Raw genomic sequence first — 22,152 nt, 5'->3', positions numbered from 1 at the left:
TATCAACATGCGTGAGACTAACATTGGAGGCTATTCAAAAGAACATCACACTGTTCACCCAGACCCAAAGATAAAAATTCCTAAATACATATTTTATAAAAATGTGTCTGGAAGTAATTTCAGCCTAATGAGTCAAAGACAAAACCACGTGTAAAATAATAAATTGCATAGGGAACAATTAATACTTTAGTTTGCTTAAAAAGATTATAGTTATGTTTCTACCCAGTCTCCCAAGGCTTGCAAGTTAGCAACATGTTAAAAAAGGAAGGATAGGTTGGATCTGAAACCTTCTCTACTTTCACATGTGGCTTTGCCCTGCTTCCTATGGAAATAAGGCTTATACAATTTCAGGGACTCTACATAGTGTGCCCATGTGTGCATTTGTGTCTGTTCTCCCCTAACAACTTCTGAACAAATGGTCAGACTTGGATAAGGAACAAATAAGTGCCAAAGACTTTTAACTTCCTACCAGTTTTATGAAAACAAGGGGCCAGACAAAAAAAGAGAAACCACTAGCACCCTGACTTGGGGAAAAGCTTGTTATCTCACCCCGGTTTAGATATCGGAGAACCCAGATGGGAGGCAGACGTTGGAAGGCAGACGTCCACAGCTCTGCCGCTCTGTTATCAGTCCCCACATGGCTGTTCTAGTCTGCAGACTGTTTGTAACAAGACAGATCCATTCCCCCAGGGCCTTCAGCTCCACATCTGCATTATATACCATTAGTGTGGCCCTTAGCACTCCGTGACCACTGTGCTAGGCACTGAGGAAACATACAGCAGGGAAGACCTTTAATCTTTAGTAAGTCAGGGGGCAAGGCAGACACACTATATTTGCAGCACATCATTTGTGCCACTGAAAATGCACCTCTAATAGAAGATGAAAAGACCTCTCTGCATTACATCTAAAAAGGTTCTTTTTCCATTAGTCATAGGCTAAAATCTGCAGCTTACATTTCCAACCTCAGATCTTCCGAGTTGCTTTCCAAGGTGAAATGAGTAACGAGGACTGAGTTTTTGCGTTTCATTAAAAATGCAAAAGGCAGATGAATAGACATTTCTGGATCTTTGCCAGCTACCCTGGAAGAGTCCCCTTCTGCCAGTGTCTTCCAAACATTTCCAAAAAAAGAGTGTAAAGAAATGCCAGGATGCTTACCTGCATAGGACGAGACCGGGGAGATCTGTAGGGGGTACAGCTGGCTCATGCTGAGGGGCTGTTCGTCGCTTTCTGTTGTCACCTCTACTACCTGGCAAACATCAGGAGGATTGGCAACTATCACCTGCTCCTCACTGCTGCCATCAAGGTGCGGCTGTCCTACAACTTGGGGTTAGAAATAAAAAATTGATTACTCATAACTCCTCAACCCCGCTGGATCTCTGGGAGCCTGTCCTTGATGCCCGCTCGGTATTTGAGTGAGTCTTCCATACTATCTCAGCACTTTCTTCCATACCTACCACCTGCTTTCAATGGGACTTCTAAAGGAAACCTGTGTGATTTATTTAGTTTCCATCACCTTCAGAGACATTTTTTTCCCCACTTGTGACAACTGAAAATGCCTAACTCTCCCCCGGCTCTCACACATAATATCCTTGAGCCCTCCCTGACATACCAGCTGTCCAGAGGCTTTTCCAGGGAAGACCACAGCCACACTCCTCCTCCACCCAGAAACGTGGTCTCACCAGGACATGCGGACCACAGCAATTTCTCCTCATCTGGGAAAGCATCCTCACCCAGCAAGCTGCCAACATCCCACGGCCCCTGGATGTTCTCATGTAAATTATACACCAGAAGACCAGAACTGGCATGCAAAAAACTGGCCACATGGTCATGTAAAACATGGTGGGACTCTTGATTTATACATGACATGAATCTGTGAAAAACTCCTCCTCCAATTAGATGCTTATTCTCATTGATCCTTGAAATGCCAGTGATGGTATGCAGAAAAGCACGGTTGTACCTGTAGTCTGTAATCCCCATGGTCTGTGACTGAAAGCTACAGTCTGGTTAGTTATTAACAGAGGGTTTTCCTGTTCCCCCAGGCACATGATATTTAATACCAAAGGAACATTATTTATTTCTACGAAGTGAAGGCACCACAGATGCTTTGCAAGTGTCCTGAAATGCTCTGCAAACATTAGTTGTGCTACACAACACCCTTTTGAAACAGGGGAATAAACTGAAGTACCAAGAAGTTACTGAGCAAAGCAAAACTATGGTGAAAGCCAGAATCTCACTTCTCTGGAGCTGCTTGAGACAATTCCCTCTGTCTTGTACAACCCCTCTATCAATCCCAGCAGTATGAATACATGACAACTGCATTAATCCAGCATGGAATTGAAAGCCACTAGCTAGATTTGAAGAGCACACAGGGATGGAGCTGTCTGAGGATGGCTAACTTGAATCCACAGTTGTCTAAGAGAAAGGGAAGGACTATAGACATTCTTTCATTGGAACATAAAGCTTCAAAAGGAACAATCGTCACACAGACAAATTCTGTAAAAACAGGGCACTGTATTGTTAGAAATTCAGACATCACATTTTTTTCTAGACCCATGATGAGAAGAAAATGTAGGCAATGAAACAGTAGATCTTGAAATTCTTCTGTTAAGTGACCTAAGTACTCTAATGATTAATTTTAAAAAAGGCAAAAGATAGCATCTATTCCTGGATAAACTAAGATAAATATACATGAATGCACATGTATATACATACAATCCATTCCTGCCTCCTATCTTTAGAAAAGGCTAGAACATGACTTTTTGAAAAAGAAAATTGAGAGGTTTTTCTCCCAGAGAAAAGCTGCATGTCATTTTGCTTTGTGAAGTGCCAGGTAACTACTGCAAAGTCCCCCAAAGCTGGATGTGTATTTTATGAGACAATTCCAGCATAAAGAAAATTACATAAATAGTCGACAGTCTTTTTTTTTGGAAGTTGAATCACTACAATTACTACAATTTTGTTCCAGATATTTCATTTCCACTGTATTTCCACCTTTCCTGTTTCTGAAACAATATGCTTTTTATGAGGGGGGTGGGGGGGTGGGGAGGGGAGCAAAAGCACACACACAGAGAGTTAATTTTTATCTGGGAGAAACCAATATTGTGCAACCTCAACAGGGTACGAGCAGGCCATCTGTACTGTTTTATCTTTCTCCTCAATACCTGACGAATTCTTACCCACCCAGAGAGATACCTTGCCCAACAAAAATTACTGCTCACTTGGGCAATATGCCACCACCTTCCCATGAGCTGCACGTATGTCAGAAACACAGCAGGTGCTGTTTGTCTTTCCTCCCCTCCAGCTGACTTCCCTCCTTTCTGCAGGAGGAACGGATCTATTTTACCCTTTTCCCCGTTTACACTAAAATCCTGCTTGCGATCCTAAATAAGGACTTCTCTCTCCAGTCTGCATAATCAGCACACTTCACAAGCCATTAATTAAACACTACTGGATGACAGTTACCCACTCGAGCCTTGCTATCCTACCCCTGAAAGTGGATTCTGTGAGGCCAGAGAAAAATGAAAGCCCTTAAGGTGCAAATTCAGTTCTGTTCCTCTGAACCTCTTGCTTGGTTTCCACGACAGACCTTTGACCATTTTTAGATGCTGATGTTGTCACTATGGGTCCTGTCCTGTAAATTACTGAGATCTTCCAAGGTGCAACATGCATCCATCTCATCATAAAATCAAACAGGAGTTCAGGATACACTGTACTGAAAAAAACTGGGATGTTTGCAGCAAAATGACTCTCCTTGATGTTAGCGTATTTTGGGGAACACCAGGTACATTCCAAAGACTGCTATTAATTGATCTCTGTTTGACTTTAAGACTGTAAAATAAAGCAAAAGTGTATGAAGCTTCTTCCCTGGGACTGCATATTGGCCTTGGCATGTTTCAGATTCGTTTGAGTCAGTCAGTGAACAGGAAGCACTAACAGCACTACAGTGCTATTCCTTCAAGTTATAAAGCCCTCTGTAATAGTAGGAGCAACAATTGTGTTCTAACACTCTTAAAAAGCAACAGCTGATTAAATGAACTGCCATAAAGAGAGGAAAACTATTCACAAATTCCTCAGCCACAGAAGTATGTGAGGGGAATGACTGTGCAAAGCCCTGTGACCTAAGACATAGGCATCAAAAATATCCACTGCACATAATTTCTGCCATCTCTCCAAACAGAAGACTAACATATTTTTCAAACACTTTTCTAACACATATAGAAGTGGAACTCTAGAGAAAATGGTATATGGATCACATTTCTAGGAGCCTTCACTGCAGTGACAACCTCAGCCAAAAAACAACTGTCAAAAACCAGCCCCATTATTCTACCAAGAACCAATTATTCACATGCTGAGATCACAGCTAATTCCTAATGTATCAGTTTCTAAATGCAGTCTTCCGTGTTCCTTGTTAGCTCAGTGACGTTAAGAGCTAACTCTGCTACTGAGGTGCCAGTAAAAAGAACCAAGTTCCTCCATTTCATCTGCAGGTTTAAACTCCCAAATAAACTGGTACCCTATACAAACCTCTGCTTTGAGCAATGGGAAACTGCCATCCAGCCGTAGTTTAACTCCCACGTGACACTGTCTACAATCTCCTCCTAGCTGAGGACTACCCTTTGGAGTAAGTTCATGTCAGGAAAAGCCACCTGAGCATGTCTGGAAGTGCTTTGCTCTCAGAGGAATCACGCTGCCACGGTGGTGCTCACTGTCTCTGCAAGGTGGCGGGACTGACCTGCAACCAGGACCTCGCGTGGCTTGGGCTACTGAAAAATGTGTCAACCTGACTGTAACCGTGGTGTTCTCCAAAGTGTGAAATGCTGATGAAAAGCTGAGTTTGGCAGCGTTAAAAAGAGTTTTTCAAGTCACCTGTATGCTTAGCATATAAGAAAAGCACAGGAGTACTTACCTACAAAGTTCACTGTACTGTCAACTTCATTTTTTATACTGGAGGACAGGAAATAGTCAGAAGTGACATCATTTAGCCCATTAATCCCAAAAGATGATTCAACTGGCTCTTGCTAGAATGAAAACAGTACAGTTGGGTCAGGTTTGGTTTATTTTAGGAGCCTGGACTCAGTTCATCTCTTTGTTCTGAGGCGGTAATAACTCATATCACTTCTGCCTGCCACATACCCCCTGCTCTCTGTTAGACACAGTGTTCAAACTAATATTTTGGTTCTCTGAGAAGAAGCCAGAGTCTACTCCATTTCCAAATCTTCTGCTTTGAAATGAAAGCTATTTTTAATTTTCAGATTTAGAGCGAGCCTTCAGAGAGCAAGAAATTAGCGTGCTATTTACTACAAGAGATTAACATTTGGAACAAACAAGAAAGAAACACTGCTTTAAAACAGTACTCTATTTAATATTCATCCTCATTCCCCTCCAAACATGCTGTTATCTCTTAGCACTCTCTGAAAGGAAGCCTTAGCTTCTGTACAGCAATTACTAAATTCTAGCCTTAATTTTTCTCTGCAGCAAGCCTGAAAGCAAACCAAAATGTTTACACTAAATACGGCCTTTAAGATCAAATCATAAATATTACCACAGGGCAACAGCATTGGGAAAGCACCACCTGTTCTACACAGACTGAGCTTTCCACAAGGTGCATCTCTGTAGGTCTGGTACACTCAAGTGGGAATTTAAAAAATTCCCTTCAGAACAGACACCAAAAAGTTTAATTCCATAAACTCAAGATTTCTTTAAAAAAGCTATAAACACATTTAAAGAATTATCTACAGGTCCAACCTCCTCCCTGGTATTGGCTCCCTTATGGGGTTATCGGTTACAAAGTTGGAAGTCTTCTGCTCTTACTCTGGGCTGGCAGTGCCAGCCCTGCAAGGGAAGTTCTGCCTCGCTGCTGACCCAAAGACACCTGCAGAAAGGTGCAGAACGGCCAGCTGGATCTGATGCCACGCCATGCCCATTTTCACTGCTCTAAAGCATTTCAGCAAGGGCAGGGCAAAGGCAAACCTCAAGACTTGTGGTGCCAGCCCTTTACAGTACTAACTGTATGAACTGTTGTCATGGGGACAAAAAACTGGGGACAGCGTGACAGGTCCTTCCTGGATGCCACATGCTGTGATGGTGATCCACACAAAAAGAGCTGTCTCTTCAACACAAGTCTGCACCTTCCCAGCTATGAAGCAAGGCAAACACGTACCCTGTCCCAAGGCCCCTCTGCACATCAGAGGAGTGCAAAGTTAGTGCTGATGGCAACTAGATCTTTGATGAGCTTCACTGGTTGTGTCAATCCACAGGTCGAAGAATTGGAGAATCAGAAAAGATAAAATTAGCTGCTATTGATCCATTGAGGATCACTGACTGCAGAGACAAGTTAGGGCTGCACAATGGAGCCCAGAGTTTCTGGTGTTGTGCAATGCCCCAGCAAACACAGCAGCCCTCATGGGAACGCTGTGCACACAGCACCTTGCACAGCTTTACTGAGGCTTGGTTACAGGGAAATTTATTTAGTAGCCTCTTCCGAGTTGCAGAAACAAATACGCATCCTGGAACTTCGATCAACCAAGGGACTTGGACACAGGCACAGCTGCTGTTAAATCACCTAAATTTTCAGTGTCCAGATGCGTGCTGGAAGCCTAAGCTAAATGCATTGCGAAAGGTGTCACTTAGATTTTTAAAAATGTCTCAACAGGGAGCTGCATGCATAGGCAAAAGGATACATCTAGGATAAGGTAGAAATTAAGCCTCAGGCAGGCAGTTCAGCCCATAATTTTGTTTCAAAGGAAAGAGCCTATTTTTATCTAGGTTACTCAGACACTTACGCCCTCCTCCCACTGCTGAGAATTCATGTTTTAATGGAGAAACTCTGTTTGCCCCGAAGCCCAGTGGTCAGAGATCTATCTGTGAGGTGGGAGACCTGCTCACAGCCCCCTTTGCCTTACTGAAGGCTGAAAGTCTGAAAACTTTGCGATTTTCTTTTTGAACAAATCAAAGGCAGACCAAACCCTGCTGGTATGTAACACTGACCACTTTGAAGAGGCGCTCAGCAGAAGTGTGAAAGCTAGGGAACACCACGCTTTGTAGGGAAAGCAGTCTGGGTTCATGCTCTGAATAGGCAGAAATCTCAAGCAGCGACTGATGAGCTTTACAACTGAGGTCTTCTGACTTACAAACTGCGAGCAGAACATGCAGCTCTGACAAAACTTCTCCCCCTTGCCTAAACAAAAATGAATTTCCAGTGCCTTCCACACAGAAATTAATTGCTCCAAAAGGTAGCTCTATTGTTCAGAAGCATTCCTTCCGTAATTACTGTATTTCTACTTACACAGACAAACAAATGGCAAATGTATTGCCGAGGCTGCCAGTTTTCCAACCTCTAGGCGTTGCAACACAAGGGCTGTGTCAACCGATGACGTCAGTCACGGCTCTTAACAGCCTTCACGTTTTTTAAAAAAACCCCAAACATCCAATGTAACTGTAGCTACTTAACTAAACCACAAGCACGAGAGATTTGCAAATATCCACCACAATATACTATTGGGGCTATTAAAAAAAATTGCAACAGATTGTTTTCACAAGCTCTCACACTATTAAACAGCCACTTCTTACCTTAATTTGTTTCAATTTGTCATCCTTCTCAGACTTTGTTTTTTTTCCTGCAACAACAGAAGGAAGATTCTTTAAAGTCCTGTGTGCCATGAGTTATCCTTCTACATTCACTAAGAAGTAGACCCAAAATGTGCCTCAAAATGGCAGCACTTCCTAGGAAAGGGAGACCATATTTTGCTTAATCTTAAACCCCCCTTAAGGCCTGGCAGTCAAAAATTCACCTTGAACACTCTGGCTTTGTGATTTGTTTTTCAATGGCTACAAAGAAGAACCACGATGGGGCTGAGGAAAGCAATTTCAGTTAAAAAATCAAGGTGAAAAATATGGAAGAGTGACAAACTAAGCAACAAGGCCTGTTAAAAAAAAGAAGGAAGGGGGAGAAAAATACTCTTAAAGGGAAAAAAAATCAAAATGTATGTCTCATCACATTTGTCACACTCACTGTAGCTATAGGAAAAGGGAGATTGTTGAGTTAACATGCAAAGACACTACAATAAACTTCAATAAATATTTTTGTAAATAGTTGCAACCTGAGAAAGGGGAAATATATATTATAATTCATGCAAAAGTGGTTTATGCAGTCATGCCGGACTTGAGAATCCAGAAAACCATACAGCATATGACCCTCTGAAAATGTCATGTACCTTGGCAGACCCCAGCATTGTTGCCCCTGCTCTGACCTGTTGAGACCCTGACGAGGAAGCACAGACCTGCTGGTGCAAGCTCAGCTCTACCCCACTGTTTGCACAGATGTGTCCCAGGAATTTCTCCCACCTCTACTACAAGATAGCACTGAGAATTAGAAATGATTGCAGACAAATTCTTTTGCTCTCACTCACACATAAACTTAGCCATGTGCCATGTAGGAAGGGCATGTGATATTTTTTTTAGTACAGGGCACAAAATATGTCAGAGTTTTATAGTAATTGGACTTGCTGCAGAATCCTCTCCTGATACAGCCCCCACCTCCAGAATCTCAGCTTTCATGATGAACTTTCCTAGTTCTTACAGCTATGAGAGGAATCTACCACAACCGGACAGGTTATGGTTCAGGGAAATACGCCTGAACGTACAAAATACACCATTGACAAGTGACTGGAAACACTTTCAAAGCAAATGTTCTACCTTTCGCAGATTGATCTGCATTTCACAGTATGATTCTGCCCCAAAAATGCCAGAGTTCATAATTTCCAATCATGCTGACCTTAAACTGAAGACGTGCCTTTCACTTCTCAATTTAAAAAAATAGCAAACTGAGCTACAGGTGAACTGAATTGGATTTTAGAGGAACACTATGCGTTTGGTTTGCAGGTTATCTTTTTGTCCAAAAATCGTAGACACCAGAGGATATCAGAGGACTAAGGAAGCCATCGTTCCACTTCACAAACCAGTAATGAAACCATAAGGAAGCCAATGAGTCCTAAAGAAGCCAATGTTTCTACTCCACAAGAAACCAAATACTCATGAGATTGACCTGGTGGTTAGGTCCTCCCTGGCAGGTGGGAGACCTAATCCCTAAATTTGGGAATTCAAACATAGTTTCCCATTTCACCATTATCACGCTGTGGGAGCTGGTTTTTCAGGGCCTAGTGTAGCTATGTAATTAACAAAGTGGTTTCACAGTTTAATGTTCTGAGCAGAGAGTGTACTACTCCCACTCAGCTCAACAGAGCGCCAGTTTATTTCGACCCTTGCTTGAAAAAAGATACCAAAATGTCTGCCACTGTATTCTGAATGAGCCCTACTGAGTTCAATGCATTGATCTCTAATATCCCCCTAATCGTCTTCCTTGACTGAAGGAGACCTGGGACCAGCATCTGAACACAACTCCATCAGCTTTAACAGAACTAACACAATTTACACACATCACCAGCTTGGGGCTATCACATCTCATTGATCCTCTCTCCAAGAGGCTTGTTCTCTTAACTGAATGTACACCATTTTTCATGCAGCTGTTCCTAAGTTCTGGGGAATATCTGGACAAAAATGTCCAGCTTCACAGCAGAAGTAGAACTGGCACATTTTGCGGTCCCCAAAATAATAACAACGCCCCCAACACCATTTTCCTGTTGACAAGCTCTCCCCTCTACCTTTTTTGGAAGGTCTTTCAGATAACGGCAGCATCCGGTACACCCTGAAGGCATTGTTTCCTTTCTTTATACTTTTGTCCTTCACTTCTTCTATGTCAGGCAGAGAGTTCATAGCACAACGGAAGTTTGCCTTCCACGTCTTTGGATCGGGTTTGTCTACTCCTGACTGGTATTTTCCTAAGCAAGAAAGGAAAGTTAGGCACACACGATGTGCAATTGAAAACCTAAGGCAAATTAATAACATCATAGGTTAACTTCAAGGTATCAGCCTTCGGTTCCCACGACAAGCATTCAAACAATAGCTGAGGTTGCAAGAGAGTGTTGTGATCTCATTCCCATGCACATTTCTAGAACACATGATGAAGGGTTTCTGCTCAAGAAAGACCCAGAGCACTACAGATCAGATGTGACTCCACAACAATGTGGAAAAGCTTGCACAGCATTTACCTTTATTATGTCTGGCTCAAATCCATAGAAAGGCATAAAAAGCCTGAGGGCCCAAGTCTACAAAGTGCTGAGTGTGCTCTACTCCCAACAGTTTTGAATCCAGTCTTGTTAACGTTTAAATCAATTAAGTTTTACTGTGTTCCTCAATGCAAATGAGTTATGGCGCTTCAATAAAGCTGGAGAGTACCGCAGGCCTTGAAAAAAGCCCTTAGCCTCCCACAAATGTAGCAATTTAAATTCACTCTCCGTGTTAGTAAAAGCAAAGACAAGAAAGAAGGAAAACGTAACTTTAAAAGGGAAAACAATGTGGAAATCTTTCCTGCAGAAAGAGAGTTCCAATACCTGTATGAATTGCCCAGTTTCTAAATAAGGGAGCATCTTTTTCGACATCCCACCCATGTCTTGCGGCATGCATCCAGGGAATCTGAAAAATCTTCTTCTCCTGGAAGGGAAAACAAACAGGAAATGCCAACATTGATTGACTTGAGGGATCTTCTGATGACTTTAAGTCACTTATTTAAAAGCACAGTTCCAGCATCTGCAAGTGTTTTGCTTCCTTCTAACCCAGTGTCGCTGTCACTGAACTCAATAGGAAAATATCCACTGGCGTCACCAAAAGCAGAATACAGCCCTTAGTATACTGAGAAATACTCAGAAGCCCCTTCACAGACGATGAGCCTGGCAGCTTTCCAAGCTGACACATGGATAAAACATGCAGTGCTACACATTTCTAAACATTCAAACGAAGGCTAGTTTTAGCAGCACAGACACTTTTATGATCAGAAAAATTAGGTATGAAACTAAACCACCACAGGAACAGAGCAAATTCAAGGGATTTAGAATTCAGCCAGTAAAATACTAGCATGATGAAGGAAAGGGATCTCTCAAATCTATATGCCCACCAAATGGACATATGAATATATCAACTGTAGACACCTCTCCAGTGGGGATAAAAAATACAAGACATCCATGTGAAGGGGTGGCACTAAAGACAGTTGAACATATTTTAGTTTAGAAACTTCAGGCCAAAGAGAAGTGCATTTAAAGCAATCCAAAGGAAGGCTTTTTTAAAAATTTTTTTTTAACACACACAACATGCCGTTAAACCAGGGCGTGCCTTATGTGGTGGAAGTATAAACTGACTCCCAAAGGGATCAGAAAAACTCATGGAAGATAGTATACTGGTGACTATTAAAGATGATGATAGTTTTGGGATGCAGCTCCAGCTCTGGGAGCCCAATGGCTTTCAGAGCTTGAACAGCACGTTCCCTATACTCCTTCCACAAGCACTCAGCACACAGGATACTGGGCCAGATGGATGCTGGGTCAGATGTGCTTTTATGTCATACAACACGGGAACAAATTCCTATGCGCTGACCTACAGGGCTGCTTCAGAACTCTTCACACTCATTTCTGCAAAGCCATACAGACGGAGTTTGTTCCACAACACTTGTTTTTTCTCCCCTATTGGAGGGAATACATCTTATCTGGCTTCACATGCAGATATCTTGTGCTACAAACACTGCCACTACAGGTTTAGATCCACTTCTCAGTCTGTGAAGAGAAAAGCACTTCCAGGGCAAAATGCACCCTCCTTCTCCTGAGGTGGCCACCTGAGCTATGCCAACTGAACTGCATCCTAAAAGAGCCTATTTCTCTCCACTGACTACAAACAACTCTAGACAGACAGCTCTCATTTAAACGACTACATTGTAGATGTCTGTGGTCAGATGAGATGAATCCTTTGCCCTTTCCCCTTCCTCCAACAACCACTTTTCTTCCTTGTCTGTCTGGTTAATCTTTCACTAATGTCAAGGTTAGGTTTATTTCCCTTCCTTTCCACGGGATCTTTTCTTTTTTGAGCCTGTGTTTTGTACCATCCTTCAACTTTCGTCTTCAATCCTTTGTCTCATTTACATTCACTCGTTCAGAGTTGCATTCTTCCCTTCTTGCTTGGCTTCATCTTTTCTTTAATTTGGTGAAAGCACAGATTTAACACGTTCCTCATTCCCCTTCAGGCTCTCACAATCTCATTCTTCCTCTTCATCTATTCCCATCACTTCTCTCACATGCCTTTTGCCTCCTTACTCTTCCCTCTTTATATAGTTAAATCATCCTACAGAGATGCTCTGCTCTTTCCCTAAGAAGAAGAAGTCTAAAGAAAGCTTCAACCCCACTGTCCTGTGGTCCACAGCACTATGGCATTCATCAGGGCTAGAATAAGCTTCCTTGCCTTTACTCTCCCATAGATTATAATGAGCGTGGAAAAAAATTCATACTTCCATAGAAAACAATTTCTGTCAACAAGAACTTTAAGAACTGACCACATTAAAAAGTCCTCATGCTTAGTGATGGGGAGAGGTTTAAACAATGCTACACAATGCTACAGAGGTTATACCACGGATTTCATAAGCCGTATGATAATTCAAAAATTCTATAGGAACTAGCAGACCGAACAAGACTCCAGACACAGCATCCTGTCATCATCAACCGTACTCACTGCTTCAAAGGAAGGTGCCAGGACACTCTAAACAGCAGTTTAAGTGTTCATTACAGTAGTTTTTTTGTTCATTACAGAAAGTTCTTCCCAGATGTCTTGAAGCATACAAACTTATGGCTAATTATAATATAAATTACAAAATCATAGAATCCACGTGTATTATGATTTTATAATACATATATAATTTTACATACCTATATAGAAACTACGGATTTTCTCATCAACTATCAAATATCTAATCTTCTCTGAAATCCTACACGGCTGCTGACTGCAGCAATACCCTGTGGTTGTGTGTTCTGTTCTAGTTTACCTAGATGCTTTCTATTTAAATACTAATTTTTTTATTTCACACATTATGAAACATTTACCTACATCCTTCTTCAGTCGATGCTTCCTAATTATGACATTAATAGGAAAAGGCTCATCAGTGCTTTCTCTTAGACTTGGAAAACTACATGCTGTCTGGTACAGCACTCCATCACTGGAGTAGGAGCCGTGTGTTTCTATTAAAAAATCAGCCTTGCCTAAAGTCAAAAGCACAATCCACAAAACTTCTGCAGCATAACAGGAATTGCTACCAAACTCCAGTGGGGACATCAAAAGGGAAAAGGTGTCACATTCTTAAGAAATAGGCGGGAAGAGGAAAATAGTATGGAACACTTGCAACCCTAGCGTTGCAAAATGCTCCAAGCAGGTGAATGAGCATGAGATCACACACTAACTAGAAAGTCATAGGACAAATTTTAAATAGCGGCCTCTGTCTGGAGGGTAATACTCCAGTCATCTGTCAAAGCAGCAGGTTGCCTCTCAACTTCTGTTACAGCTACTCTGAATGTTTCCACTCTAATTTCCTTTTCCAGATCCATGAGGGACACTGACTTCTCATTATTCCCCTCCTCCTCACACCACCTCTGCCCTTTACTGAACTATGTAATTTCCTTCACACCTCCCAGTTTTGTCTCTCTGGGAAGGTAAAGAAAGTCCCTTCCTCCCTCATGCCATTCTGCAGGATAACATTTTCACCAGGGAGGTACACAAGTATTTATTTTTTAAGCCCTATAGAGAGGGGTCTGTTCAGGAGGGGAACACAAAGCAGGAGGTATAATGTGATCCACTGACAGTAGGGGAAGGAATTAGGTAAGTCAGCTGTACCTCATTTGTCATTTTGGACCAAGAGAGGTTTAATTCCATTCTCAGTCTGGAAAAATTCCCCAAGAAGAGACAGACAAAGACAAACCCAGAATGGTAGTTGTTTCTTTAGTATTTAAATCTTATTTCCTTAAAAGCTGTGCACACACAGGAGTGCCATTCTCTTGCTAATCTGACCCACCTTCTCTTCTGTACTGTGGACTGTCCTTTGCCAAACTCTGATTAAAATACACAAATCTCAAAATCCTACAGCCTCCAGAGTTGATTCTGTGGGTACAGAACAGGCTGCGATACTCATGACACTGTATCATTGATTCCATGCATGGCTTTGTTTATGGTCAGGATTTACAGTAAAAATATAAATATTTTTGGTTTAATGATTCACTGTTGGAATGAATGTTTAAACATTTTTAAACAGAAATGCTCAGAAGTGCAATTAGCTCGTTGAGCACAATAAAGGCAACCCAGCATGATGCCAAATCAGAGGGTAGAAGTGGGGAATCACAGTTTAATTAACCTCAAGGCAGTCCACTTGTATCCTCTTTCTGGTAGGAGCCAGGGCTTTGTTTTAGGAAAAAAAAACATTTCAAAATACTTTATTTGTGAAACAAGTCTTGGTTAATATAGTATATGCTAACTAAGGACAAAATCTCCTACCAGCTCTTGCATGCAAACAGTTTATGTCAGAAGCACACGGCAGAAACTGCTGTAACACCACGATCAGAGGGCTGCAAACATTAAACAACATGAAATGCCTTGCAAACTGCCTTTATGGGCTGTTGGGCTGAACTTGGAATAATGAAGCCCTTAGCACGCTGTCAGCGTTATCACACTGCAGAGTAAAGGAGGCAAGTACATGCCTGGGGTGTACTGAAAAAGATGACAACATTATATTTAAGAGTAGTGTGCTCAAATCTGAAATACTGTGCCCTACTAAAGTGCAGAGAAACTATTTCAGGATTGGGCAGGAATGCCAGCAAAGGAGAGCAGACATGGACTGTCAGCAGCAGAGACCTGACACTGAAGTAGAGATACTCGAGAGAAGAATCCGTAGGGACCTGAACGTGGGACTCAAATTACAAAGACAACAGTAAAAACTGGTCTCTTCCTCCTCTTCAGCTGTGACCCCATTATGCAAGAACAAGGACCTACTCAAATTCACAGGGCAGCTAACCAGGGAATGGATAAAGCAATATTTATTTACCTAGCCACAGCATGTGAGAGCCACTGATGCAGGAAGTTCCTAAGAAAGATAATTTGTAGCTGAAATTTAAAGGGCTCCTGATAATTTCATAGTCAAGAGCATTTCTAGCTTTGAAAGCTGAAATAAAAAGTAGTAATCTTAACTGCCATTCTTCAGCTCTAAAAATGAACACCTGAGCACCACAACTACTACTACGGTGAGGATACCAAACTAACTGGGTTAACATCTTAACCAAAGTGGCAGCTCCCATGTTTCTGCACCTGATTTTGTGCATTTCCACCCATTTTGATAATAAAGTAGCCTCTGTAGCCAGAACTGCTTCATGCTTTTCAATGTGGTGAATTACTCTCCTACATACCACAGAATGCATGCAGTATTTCCAGGGTTTATTACTGTTCAAAGTCTCAAATACACTCCTTGGTTTTATTGAGCCAATTATAAAAAATTCAAATTGAGCACTGACATTTTGGAGCCTGTGCTTGTGCTCTCGAAGTGTCTATAGCTCTCCGTAAGAGCTCAGGACCAGGAATGTTAGGTTTGGGTCTGGCAGGGGAGAATTTACCCTGTTTTATCCCAGGTTGAGAAGTATTAGAGAAGTCACACAAGTCTGAAACAGGAGATCATTGCTTCAACTCAGAGTCTAACACAGAATATAGCTTTCCACCTCAGGAGAGCATTTTGTTCACATCCCTCTGATGCTACTTGGTGAGCAATCTGTTCCCAGATTAAAAAAAAACCTAGCGGAGTCTCCAGAAACACTCACTCCAACAACAAAGAGTTGGAAAATGCTTTCAAAGGAGCCACAAATCCACCAGGCCAAAGCAGGGCGCCTCAGATCTGGCAGGCGAGGCTGGAGGAACAGGTTCAGCAGGAAGCATTCGGCTTTGCCCTTCCTCCCCATGTCACTCCTCTGAAAACCAGGAATGAGCTATTTACCTATCCAAACCTCAGGCACTACTATAAAGTCCCTCTTCAGCACATGTACACATGCGCGTGCATGCACCCCCCTTACCTTATTTAGCCATTTCAGCCCCGGTATCGTGTTAGAGTTGATTTGCTCTTCTAGCCAGGGGCGCATCCGCATCCTTTCGACAGGCATTGTCACCCACCCAGGAAGAAGCTGCAGGGAACAAGGAACAAGGTTATTTGTTTTCCAGGAAGAACTCCCAGGCAGCTCCCCCATCCCTGCACAGTACAGACTTATTAAAGCTTTGCAGGCATCAAACAATTATAAACGTAATAGAGACTTTGGATCTGTGCAAGAGCCTCCCCTAAGAGCAACTGAGATGATAAAGCCCTCTCTATGGCAGAAAACGCTCTTCTGGTACACATGGATTAGGAAAACCATCACCTGAAGAAGACACATCATATTGGCAAAAGCTTGCCTGTTGATACAGGAGGGATACCAGAGGCCACAAAGAAAAACTATTATGCTCCTGAAGAGACCTCTTTTTGGCCCACATACCTGCATTTGCACATGACCTTTTCTTGCCAAGAAAAAAAAATGTCACCAAAAAAATACACATGCAGAAGGCATCACTGTACTAGCTAAAATGATGCACCTGCTAACGAGAGTGCTTTCAAATGGCTGTTTCTGTCCCATAAACTTGACTAAAATTATGAAAAATACATTTTACATCATAGCAATTTATCAGACCACTTTGGTTCCGGCTGAGTAGTTTGATCCCCTCCCTCCAGCTTTCTCTGATCAATCCAGTCACTGATTTTTTAGCTGATATTTTACATTTAGATACCGTTTAGCTATGAAGTGAGTGCTTTACAGCCCCCTTGGCTGCACCATGCCACATTGTATTATTCAGTTAAGACTCAAACTGACTTCTCCCCACCACCCCCCTCTCTCTCTCACACATACACGTGACCCTGATGCCACTTCCCTGTTTAGAGCTGTAAATTATTGACATAAAAGTCCAAAGTCTTGAACCCAAGGCAGAAAATTTTAAAAACATTAACCTATCTCAAGCACCACTCTGAAAGCACCAACTGGCACTAGATGCAGATTAAAGCACCGCATTAAACTCCTATTAAGCAGCCTGCAACTCATCATTTCCACGTTCAAGTACTTGCATTTAGGCTTCTTCTTCTCCTCTCACCCTCTGCACCGAGCTCAGCTCCTTCCCCTCTCCTTTATTCTTCACATCTGTGTTCTCTGCATCATTCTTAACTTCTCTGCTCCACTATTCTTGTCACCTTTGATCTTAAAAAAAAAAGAAAAAAAGAAAAAAATGAGTAGGCCACGTATTTGAAAGCACACAGCAATGACACAAATGTAAATGGGTTTGTTCTTGCTTCCTATGGGAGTACAGGCATCAGACAGACTAACAACTACTCAATACCAAACCCACACCCAGCAAAAGAGGAAGAAAAATGTTCAAAGTTTCCTCTCATTGCTCTGAGGACATGTATTTCCTGAAACTAATAGGGAATTAAAACCTGAGTGCAACAATAAGGCTCTTTGATGTGTTCAGAGAATTTACCAGCAACTGTGCTCACGCTAATCTCTAAGCAAACATATTGGCATTTTATTTACTACTGCATGGAGCTGGGCACTCGCACTTCAGCCACAGCCTTTTCCAGTGACTATGAATTTCTAAAATAGCTCCGAAAATGGTTGCAACCGCTCAGCTCCCTTTCAGGTTCATGTCAGACACGAAAAAACAGCCAACCCCAGAACCCAACAACAGCCAAGCCCTTGTGCAAACCCCTCTCTGTGCAAGAGGGAAGCTGTTTTCTGGGCGAGGGTGATGCGGGTGCAGCTTTTTTGGCCCCCACCCACGATACTCATCCAGGTCGCAGAGTGTGTACAGATCTGTACCATCTTCCGCTACTACGTGCTGGGTCAAAGCTGAAAAATGCAAATTGCAATGTACTAAAAAAGTGAGCAAAATTTTATTTGTCTGTCAAGGAAGAAACAAGCAGATGCAACGATCACCTTCGATGCATTTCTGTGTAAGATATCTTTAAGTATGCATGCACTTTGAGACAATTCCTGGAAACACTGTGCCTCATCTTCAGCATTCAATATATGAGTGCTCCCATTTAGCAGTGGGACTCGTCCTGTCTTCTGGGTAATGAGCCCCTAAGACAAATTTCAAGCCCATCTGAATGAACAAATTAGACAGAAGGCAGAAAAGTCTTCTTGACGGCACCAGAATCCCACTTGGGATGGCAACACGGAAGAAACAGAAGCTGCCTTTGTGCAAAAGCAACGCACTTCAGGAGACGAGAAAGCTGTCAACATCGCTACTACAAGGAAGCTGGTCTTGCCCAAAACAGCACAGTCGATTGAGCCAGTCGTCTCTTCCCTCCCACGTCCCCGGGGGCTCCCCCAGCTGCTCCCTCACAGATGCTGCAGTGCTCGTCTCCTTTTCGGCACCCTGGGACTCCTCTGGGATTAGCACCTGCAGCTGTCAGCACACACCTTCACATCCATCACCCACACTCAGACAAATTCATATGAGGTAATCAGAAAAGAGGTTTGGCTTGCGAGAAGGGAGGAGTGGCTCCCAAGATCTGTTTATCTGAAAGTAAAACCAAACCCAGCTAAAAATAACCTGCAATGGTGTCCAGCTGGAGGGAATGGTGGGCATCTTCTGGGGGAACATCCTTCACAGGGGAGGAAGCACAGCATGCTGCTGCTCATCAAAACACACCCCGTGCTCCTCTAAAAGAATGTGCTGCAGAAAACAAAGCCTGATGTCTTCAGAAGGCACCCCCAGACCTGTCTGCCTCAGGACAGCGCTGAACAAAACGGTGCTAAAATATAATGTGTTTTTTGGCAGTTGCATGTCAACAACATCCTTGTGATGAAAATACCAAGTCAACTCTACTGAGTAATTGCCTGTAGGAAATGAAGGTGCCACATGTCCCCTCCAGAGCTGTCAAACACATGATTTATTTGTACAGAAGGAAACACCAACTTCTGCAGTGCCTTAAAAGTAGCCTCTGTCTATCCCTAAGCAGGGTTAATGGGTGCACTTGGGAGTCTTATTTTGATGGCTCCAGGTGAGAGAACCTGAAGTTCATCCATCAGTGAGTAGGGACAATCACCTTCTGCCATTAAGAGTCATTCAAGTTTGTAAAGACCTTTGAAATTCTCCAAAATAGGCAGCAAAGGCATGTAAAGCTTCAGGGGCCATTACCTAACATCAAGCCAGCTTCATCCTCCATCAGAATTCATTAATCATAAAGCAGACTTACAAAGCCAGAAACTAAGGTGAGCCATACAGAACAGCAGGCATGCCAAGTTCCTTTGCTCCAGTCTCTCTCCAGTGTACCCAGTGGAAAGGAAAAAGCAGAAACAGTCGATCCTTGTAAGGAGAACGAAACATCAACATTTATAATCTGAAGCAGGCTGTAAAACCAGGAGCACCTATGCACCTATCTCCCATTCCTGGTCTATGTTAACACTGCACTTCCCCTTCACATTTACACGTAGAAGCAGCTATGTGTAAGTGTATTTTTTGTACTGGGACAAGTGGACTCCTCCCAGTATTTTCAGAGCTGCCAAGGCATCCAGTTCCCCTCGGCTTCACCACCACCATGAGCTCCTGAGCCATGCGCACCCATTCGCTGCCCTAAGCAAACCTCTCCAGAAGCACAGTTTTGTTTGCCAGCCTGAACCTTTGCGCTTGGGTTAACTGGGAGAAAAATGGCTTAATGCCTGCCTTAGGGCACTTGGTACTATCTTCCTCCGCCTCAGAGACCATGGCCAGACATGGCCAAGCTGGCAGGGGAGCGGAGAGGAGAGGAGCTGGCTGGGGCTGCAGGGGGAAGCAGCAGCTCCAGCTCCACCAGCAGCAAAGGAGCACCTCTGCTCCATCACTCCCACTCTTTGGTCCCTTCCCAACTTTGTCACACGCTAACACTATGCATATGCAGTTTTGTGAACAAGACCAGGGAACTCAGCAGGCTTACAAGGAACACCTCTTTCCATAAAGCTTTTTTGTCCAGTTGAACCCAGATCATGGCTCTCATCCTGCTCAAAGACGTGCGTGACAGCACAACTGAGAGGGAAGGGCACTCCAGCATGGGAGCAGGAACGAGTGGCTGGGGAGGACAGGGAGGAACCCCTTAATCCAAAACTGCTAATGAAGCCCCTGTGCTTTTAAACCACAGCTTCAAACTTGGACTCTACTGAACTCCAGCATCTCTTTGAGGAGAGCACGGGAAAATGCTTAACACTCCCAGAGACCCACATTGGAGACAAACTTTCTGGTATTACATTGAAAAGAATTGTTTGGTTTTCCTTCTGGTTTAGCACTGTCCCATGACGGGGGAAGGGAAGAATAACCGTCAAGAAACGTAGTCAACTGCTAATGCAGATGGGACCCAAGAAAGCAGTTTTCTACCCTACAAAAAAAGGGGAGCTCATTTTATGAACGCTTGCCATTCTTAACAAGGCAGCCAGCCTTCAAGAGCCACAATTTTTCACCATACCTCCTATAAATGTATTAAGGCTGGTAGCTCTGTGAATATCATTTCCCTTTTTTTGATCCATTTTTATCACCCGCCTCTTTCTTAAAGGGGGCTGTAGTTAGAGGCAGTTGCCTTTTCGGTGGTGGGAGCTTAAATGTATCGACAGACACTAAGACATCAATAAAATTATTCCCGAACAGGCACCAAGCGTGTGAGACACTAACCCCAACTCAATAGCATTTGCCTGGAAGGGGAGGCCACTGGGAGCCTGGGAGCAGCCAAACCCCACGCAAGAAGCATGGCCCACACATGCGCTGATGCCACAGTTTATGGAGGGATTATTTTGACCTTTCTCAAAGGTTTATTTACTCTACTATTCATGCTAGTCCTGCAGTCAGCTCAGCCTTTTTTTTGCAACTACATACCGCAAAAACATGGTGGAGGCTACCCCCCGACAAGCTATAAACTGTCCTAATCCTGCAGACGTGACTCAGAGGAAGAGTGCTGCGGATGGCAGACAGCACAGGATCTGCTGAAGCCAGGCCAGCATAACCCAGTTAGGAACACGGAAACCAAGAGGAGGCCAGTCAATAACACTGCTGCTGCTACCACAAGGTGCACTTGAAAATGAGCTATCTGTATGGGAACCACACCAGCAGCTGGGCACGAAGCACTTCCTAGGATAGACACAGCTGAAAAAAGAGTCACAATGGCGTAAGAGAGGGAAACACAGGTACCACAACATTTTTAGAAGCAGTCACACAAAGGCCATTGAGCAGGTAGCTGTCACCACAGCATCCTTGAGTCGCAATAGATCATACTGAATTTCAGCTCTATACTACTTTGCAAGATGTGTTTTTCTAAGATTATTTATGCAAGATGCTTCAGAAGGAAACTCACAGCGCTCATTTTTAAAGTTGTATTAGAAAAACACTAGTTATTTTCAAGACCTATTCATCGTCAAAGAGACATCAGAAAAGATGTAAGTGATGGTTGCAACCTCTATATACATACAAATATTTTCACTCCATAATGTTCAATAAAGAGCTTGTAGTCCTCTCTGCTAAAACATTCCAGTAAGTCTGACTTCTGTTTTTTCCCTGACAGAGATAACACTCCTGCCATACAGAAAGCGTAACCTTTGAGAATGAAAAGCTCTTCACTAGAATTACAGCAGCTGTAGACAGAAAGTGAAAGCAACAGCACGGCACGCATTAAATCTGAGCAGTACGAGATGTTCTCTTCCCTTCAGTTTCGCTCCCTCTGACAGCATCTGGATAACTGAAAAGGCACAAAGGTTATCCCAAAAACACAAGCTACTCTATGCCTATGGATATTTTTTTAAAAATATATTTCTACGGAAGTAAAAAAAATCTGAAAAAGCAATTCTTCTCTCCCTGTCACAAAGTACCCAGTTAAAAGATTTGCCAGTATATGGAAATGTTATTAATGGTTGTGAGAAGGTAAGGTGGGATAAGATACTTCGAGGTGCATTTGTGAAGTAGGTCACAGCCTTTCCCCAGAGCTGTGAAAAACATCTGTTTCCCAGAGGACTTGTGCAGAACACTGCATGGTATCTATTTCCCTTTTCTCTCCAAATACAGAACTGAATATTTTTTGGAAAAAAGTTATCTTGTACTTGTGCTTTGCTGATAAACTTCTAAAGTATTCCCTTTGTTTGCCAACACTGATGCAGTTCAGAAAAGCATCAATCATCCTGTGTGACCAAACAGATATGCTGAAACGAGACCATACGC

The 22,152-nt window shown here is 42.9% G+C and overlaps 1 protein-coding gene across 3 annotated transcripts in view; it reads right to left on the bottom strand.

Moving 5' to 3' along the window:
- IRF2 (interferon regulatory factor 2) overlaps window positions 1-22,152 on the bottom strand; it is a 42,055-nt gene that overhangs the window by 6,791 nt on the left and 13,112 nt on the right. Inside the window, exons 2-8 of one of the 3 annotated variants that reach the window (XM_068403285.1) lie at window positions 17,041-17,174; window positions 15,972-16,079; window positions 10,449-10,548; window positions 9,660-9,836; window positions 7,570-7,616; window positions 4,907-5,018; window positions 1,156-1,320 (exon numbers count right to left, since the gene is read on the bottom strand). In XM_068403285.1, the coding sequence (XP_068259386.1) occupies window positions 1,156-1,320; window positions 4,907-5,018; window positions 7,570-7,616; window positions 9,660-9,836; window positions 10,449-10,548; window positions 15,972-16,079; window positions 17,041-17,046 (715 nt within the window). In that variant the 5' untranslated portion in view covers window positions 17,047-17,174. The remainder of the gene's footprint in view (window positions 1-1,155; window positions 1,321-4,906; window positions 5,019-7,569; window positions 7,617-9,659; window positions 9,837-10,448; window positions 10,549-15,971; window positions 16,080-17,040; window positions 17,175-22,152) is intronic. The other 2 variants (XM_068403286.1, XM_068403287.1) reach the window with 2 other exon arrangements.

This window comes from Nyctibius grandis, chromosome 6 (assembly GCF_013368605.1).
Source record: "Nyctibius grandis isolate bNycGra1 chromosome 6, bNycGra1.pri, whole genome shotgun sequence".
In the NCBI taxonomy this organism is placed as follows: Eukaryota; Metazoa; Chordata; class Aves; order Nyctibiiformes; family Nyctibiidae; genus Nyctibius; species Nyctibius grandis.
The sequence above is the reverse complement of the archived record's forward strand: the minus strand, read 5'-3'. Positions and strand labels throughout refer to the sequence as shown.